At 45.9% G+C, this 6,000-nt stretch overlaps 1 protein-coding gene across 1 annotated transcript in view; it reads right to left on the bottom strand.

The window, feature by feature from the left end:
- Positions 1-499: 499 nt before the first annotated feature.
- Positions 500-6,000, bottom strand: part of NELFA (negative elongation factor complex member A) — a 29,006-nt gene continuing 23,505 nt past the window's right edge. The window contains exons 9-11 of the mRNA XM_065404790.1: positions 5,422-5,675; positions 3,341-3,440; positions 500-692 (exon numbers count right to left, since the gene is read on the bottom strand). Coding sequence (XP_065260862.1) covers positions 508-692; positions 3,341-3,440; positions 5,422-5,675 — 539 coding nt within the window. The 3' untranslated portion in view covers positions 500-507. The remainder of the gene's footprint in view (positions 693-3,340; positions 3,441-5,421; positions 5,676-6,000) is intronic.

Here is a 6,000-nt window from a genome sequence, read left to right as displayed (position 1 = left end):
AGTGGGTGCCATTAGACATCTACCACTCACAGTAGTTAGATTTACTGCAATTAAATTGCACGAATAACTGCAAATACCTGTGGTGGTGCAAGTGTCCATATGTAGATGGAACCCATGTAGTCCAAGTAAATATTTCTGCAATAAAATCTGTGCCCTTGCTTAGTGGTAAACTGTGATTCTGTAATTGTCCTTTCCTCAGTGCTTGGAACTGAAATGCTCTCAAAGTGAAAAGCAAATTTTCAGCTGTGATCTCAATTTCTGGCACCTTGAATCACAGAACAAATGTTAACTTTTCCGCCACCTTAAAAAAAAAAACACATCTGTCAGTTTGACAGTATCTTCGTACTGCATTCACCTGAGCTCAGTTAGTTTGGACAGCCACAACTTGTCTTCTGGAAGGGAATAAGAAACCTACACATGAATGCCATTTTGTACGACTGACGCACTCTACAGGAGCTGGCGGATTCTAGTCTTGGTTTGGTCCGCAGTTTGTGGTTACTGAATCTCTTAGGAAACATTCGTTATAGGTTTGTACTTCTTGAGTCTGGTCCACTGGCCTGTAGCATAGTTCATTTCAAAGACTGTGTCAACTAACATGGTGGTGCTCCCAGTGCCATCGGCCTTTGGTAAAACTTCTGTATGCTCGCTAAGCTTAATCTGAATGATGTCGCCTTGCTCTTGGCAAGGATTCTCTGTGGAGAGGAGAATAAAAAATAGTCAGACTGCAAGTTAAGACATATTTCAACACAGCCTGTTAGCAAAATTAAAGGGTAAGGAAAAGCTTTGGATCTGCCAGGGCCAGAGGGAGGAGGAAACCAAAAACCTGACGAGCTACAGTATCACTAGCACCTGGAACAAGGCAGGAAGCCACATGCTTTCACAGATCATGGTTTGAGTTCATGAAGTGTAACAAAGGGAACTGAACCCCGAGGGACCAAACTAAGGACGGGGGGAACAAGGTTTGCAAAACTTTCAGTGTGTCATTCTTATTTCTGTAGGTAATGATTTGGCTTAATGAAGAGATCTTTGGGAGCTTAATGTCAGTTCAGCTTTAAGCTTCAGAAAACTAAGAAAATTATTATAGTGCTAACACACACAGTTTGCTGCAAGTCTTAACAGATTTCATTTGTTTTGGACGATGGGATGAACATTGCTTCAGTGAAAACCTCTCTCAAACCAACACTGCAGTACCACCAGTAGGAAGAATATTGCATGTTACATTTATGCCATGAATTGGAGAGAATACAGATAGAAGCTAAGAAATATGGTCATGTCGTTTGCAGCCACTTAACCAACTCCATTGTAAAGGTCAGGTATCACTACAGAATATACATCTCCAAATAGTTTGCATCCTATTATAGATACACAATAACTCCAGCATTGCAAAAATTGTCCATGAAGCTCAGTTTGGAGGTGCTCTACAAACGAATGCCATTTTGTACAACTGACGCACTCTACGTGAGTTGGCGGATTCTAAACTTGATTTGGTCCGCAGTTGTTACTGAATCTCTTAAGAAACATTAGTGGTAGGTTTGTACTTCTTGAGTTTGGCCCACAGGGAGCCTCTTGTTCCTGGAATCCCAGGAGCAGGCTAGGGCCAAGAGCACCTTTCCTCCCCTGTGCCTGGCAAGGTGCACAAGACTTTCTTTCAAATCCAGTCCTCACCGCAGTATTTCATACCTTTGTCATCTTGAGACAGGATTACTGTAATGCATTCTACATGGGCTACGCTTCAGAATGCTCACACTATGGGGATGAGAGCCTTATGTACTAAGACAGAAGTTACACCTGGTGCAGGAGGTGAAGTTAGCTCACGGACAACTGCATCAGTTCTCAAGAACTGCAGTGGCACTGAATTCTCCTCTGGGTACTATCCAAGGTGTTAACTTTTGGTTTATAAAGCCCCGTATACCTTAGGACCAGGCCTGCTCTCCCTGAGATTTATCATAGCATTTGAGGTCACCTGATGTGCTTGAGTCAATATTTGCTACATTTAAAACATTAAATAATTGGTGAAGAGGCTCTGTACTCTTTAGGGTTACCATATTTAAAAAATAAAAAAAGAGGACACTCCACGGGGCCCCGCCCCCACCCCTTTCCCGCCCCTGCCCCAACTCCGCCCATTCCCCGCCCCTTCCCCAAAGTCCCCGCCCTAACTCCCCCTCCTCCCTCCCAGCCACGCGAAAAGGGCTGCCCAAGCGCTACCAGCTTCACGGTTTGCCGGGCAGCCCCCAGACCCTGCGCCCCTGGCCGGCGCTTCCCCAGCGCAGCTGGAGCCCGGGAGGGGAAGCGCCCAGCCGGGGACGCAGGGTCTGGAGGCTGCCCGGCAAACCGTGAAGCCGGTAGCGCTCGGGCTTCGGGCAGCCCCCCTGCCTCCGGACCCTGCGCCCCCGGCCGGGCACTTCCCCTCCCGGGCTCCGGCTGCTGTGCTCCTCCCCGACTCTTCGGCTCTGTTTAAGAACCGAGCTGCCCGAGCGCTCCGGCTTCGGGCAGCCCCCATGCCTCCGGACCCCAGCCGCCGGAGCCCGGGAGGGGAAGTGCCCGGCCGGCGGCTGGGGTCCGGAGGCAAGGGGGCTGCCCGAAGCCGGTAGCGGTTGGGCAGCTCGGCTCTTAAACAGAGCCGAAGAGTCAGGGGAGGAGCAGAGCAGCCGCGGGAGGGGAAGTGCCCGGCCGGTATTTTTCCCGGACATGTTCGGCTTTTTGGCAATTCCCCCCAGACGGGGGTTTGATTACCAAAAAGCCGGACATGTCCAGGAAAAACTGGACATATGGTAACCCTAGTACTTTTGAGCTCCCTCCTTATCCTGGTCTGACAGCACCCACTCTCACTGACCTTCTGAGCACAGCGCAAGGCCTATTCACAAGTATTTTCACCTGACGAGAGTGTGGACTAGTTTGGTCTGTAGGGGTGGGTGCCCCCTGAGGTCCACCACATGCTTGTGTACGAGCAATGGTATTATGGTTATGTGTTATTTACTGAAGTATGTGCATGTCCTGAAGGGTACATTTTATAACTACAAAAATACAGTTTGTCAGAGCAGTCAGATGTCAGCACCCCTCCAACCACCACTCACAAGACTTTAGACTTCAGCTGGTATGTTGACACAGCCATGCCATGCATTGTTGTAGGGGCAACTGAATAGTTCAGCTGTTGCAAGAAAGCGCAGTGAGGCACTCCATACCTTTAGAACAGACTCTTTCCCTGCTCCTCCCAATTTTTACATTTAAGCCATAAAATAAGATCCTGCCCAGATTATCACTAAAGCAGCACATGTTTACATTTTAGTGGTGCTTCATAGCATCTACTGGTCCTCAAAATAACGCTAGTTGTAATACATGCCTCTGGATCCTGCCATGAACCCAAGGATCAGAGCCTTTTCTGGCCTGGTAACTTTGTTTGCAGTCTTGAACATTTCCTGCGCGGCATACATTTGCTCCCTCTGCAACATATTAAAGCAAGTGTATATTTCAGTGGAGAAAGTGCTATTGAAGAACACAGTAAGTTACATTCAACATCCAAAGATAAGACACAGGCTACATGGTGATCTTTAGTCTTACAGAAAATAAGTCCACTCATTCCTTTTCATAACAGGCACATAGTGGCACACATTGTTGCGGTTGCAAAAGAGTTCACATTATAAGCCCCATTTTCACACAATTTTAAGGCAGTCACTTTTTGTGACAGAGCACAGACCTCCCAGGGACACCTCCGCTCCACTTTTCCTTAAGGACTACCCCAACACATTTCAAACTTCAGCTGCTTCTGCTGTAAAAGTTTTTTAAGGGGAAAAAACCCCATGTGTTGAAGAATTTCTTTTTTATATGGCGAGGGAAGAGTCCGCTTCGCTGACTTGTGTGTGTGCAGAGGTGGCAAGGGAACAAAGTGTTAAAATTGTATGTGAATGAAAAAAAATCACTGAGGATGTTCAGGAGCATCTGCTTCTTCCATCCCTTTTGTGACGTTACAGATTCTTCCTACCCAGACTGGCAGGCCATGGGGCTGCTGCTGGGACAGCTTCCATTAAAGAGATTTTTTTAAGAGAGACTTAATATAGCAAAATCATTGAAAAGAAAGGGGGGGGGGAAATAAAAAATAAAAGGTCACACAACCCTTTCTTAAGGCTATGATTCTTCCAACACTTATGCACATGCTTAACTTAACACTGAAGACCTAAAAGCTCATGTTTGAGGGCTTCAGCCAGTCACCTGCAGGGTTCAGGAAGGAATTCCAGCTCCCAACCCCAAATATACTCGGTTTTGTTTGATCTCCTACCTCCGAAGCATCAGAGAGGGCCACAGCTGGAGGTGGGACACTGGATGGGGGCAGGCCTGTGCTCTGAGGTGGTACTGAACATTTTCCCCTCTCACATGCTTAGCTGGCCGGTTCTTGCTGAGGGTCTAACTGATTGCCATATGTGGGGTCAAGAAGGAATTTCCCCCCAGGTTAGAGAGAGAGAGAGAGAGAATGTGTCTCTCTGTCTAGCATTCCTCTGCAGCATGAAACGTCACTTGCCCAGATTATCTGGGTCTCTCTCACTTAAACCATTTCCCTTCCATTGCAGGGGTCTTGGGTATTGATGCACCTTAGTCCCTCCCATTCTGCCTGTGGCACATAATAGTCTAGTCCCCTTGTAGGCTGTAATACTTTGGTCTAAGTTTAGTTGTTGGGTTTAGCGTGCAGCTGCTGGATGGTGTTGGTGGTCTGTGACATACAGGATGTCAGACTAGGGATCTGATGGTGCCTTCTGACCTTAGAACCCTATGACCTGGGACTACTCATGTACTTAACTTCAGGCATGTGCATTAGAGTTTACAGGATTGTGACCTTAATCAGCATCAGAAAAGAGATGTAGTCCAGCAATTTGAGTGTCTGACATTTCCTGTATTTTACAATATCTGACCATTCAAAACTTTCACTTTAGGACGATCAATTGCTATCTTCTTCCACTGTACAGTCACTGCCATCTGTGTCAGTTTATATTATAAGTCCTCTTCAGACAAACATGAGTACCAGTTATGGTGGAAACACACCCCCATCCCTCACCCCATTTGTCTCAATGTGTGACTGTAACAACCTCACTGGGACCATATACTGTTACGAAACACAAATGACAGGTTTTGTTGTTTTTTAAACTTAAAAAACAAGGAAATAGGGTAAAGAAATCTACCTTACTGAACCATTATGTTTGCACAGATAGAAATCACAAGACACATGAAAACATCCAATAGCAATGTTAACTAGATGGCAGAGCACTTCTATTTTCTTTGGTTAAAAGATGTACTTTCCACAGCCTCCTGAATCCCAAAACCCAGCATTTGCCAACCCATCAAAGAAGAATTAATATACTACTGAGGTTAATAGTAAAGATTTGTGATCCTGAATGAAAACTGCTTTTCATCTACAGATACATTATTACTTACCGTGAGAGAAAGGCTTTTCTTGGGTGGTGGCTGCTGCGGAGTTTGGGGGGCTACTTGTGGAGGTTGTGCGGCAGGGGAAATGGCAGGAGGCGTAGTAGGTGTTAGGGGTGAAGTAGGTGTGGCTGCAGCTGGATTTGAGTTACTGTTATACATGGGTGTTCGTTGTTTGAACTGAGCAGGAAGAGGAGTAGTGTTTGGAGCTGTAGGCTCTTCGGGTTGCCTGTTAGTCTGTATGGCCTCTCGCACAGATCCAGCTGCATGAACAAACATAATTAAAAAAACCACACCTGCAATTGGATAAGGGTCTCAGAGACATTTAAAGATTCTTGGAAGAGAGAGATCTATGCAACTTCCAATGATAGTAAACCAAAATATTTGGTCTTCATTATATGTACTTTAATTAAACAAGACCATGTTAAACTCCCTGGCTACAAAATACAGATATCACACATGATCCAAAAGGAATAGTTAGAAAGGAAAAATAAAATGCAACTAGCAAGGCTCAGAACTTCACGTGAGGTTTTTTCTGCAGTTAGATACAACGCTAATACAGAAAATAACACTAGCAGCTGACACTGC

The sequence above is a fragment of the Emys orbicularis genome, chromosome 5, assembly GCF_028017835.1.
Source record: "Emys orbicularis isolate rEmyOrb1 chromosome 5, rEmyOrb1.hap1, whole genome shotgun sequence".
NCBI classification, from domain to species: Eukaryota; Metazoa; Chordata; order Testudines; family Emydidae; genus Emys; species Emys orbicularis.
This window is presented reverse-complemented; position numbering and strand designations above follow the sequence as displayed.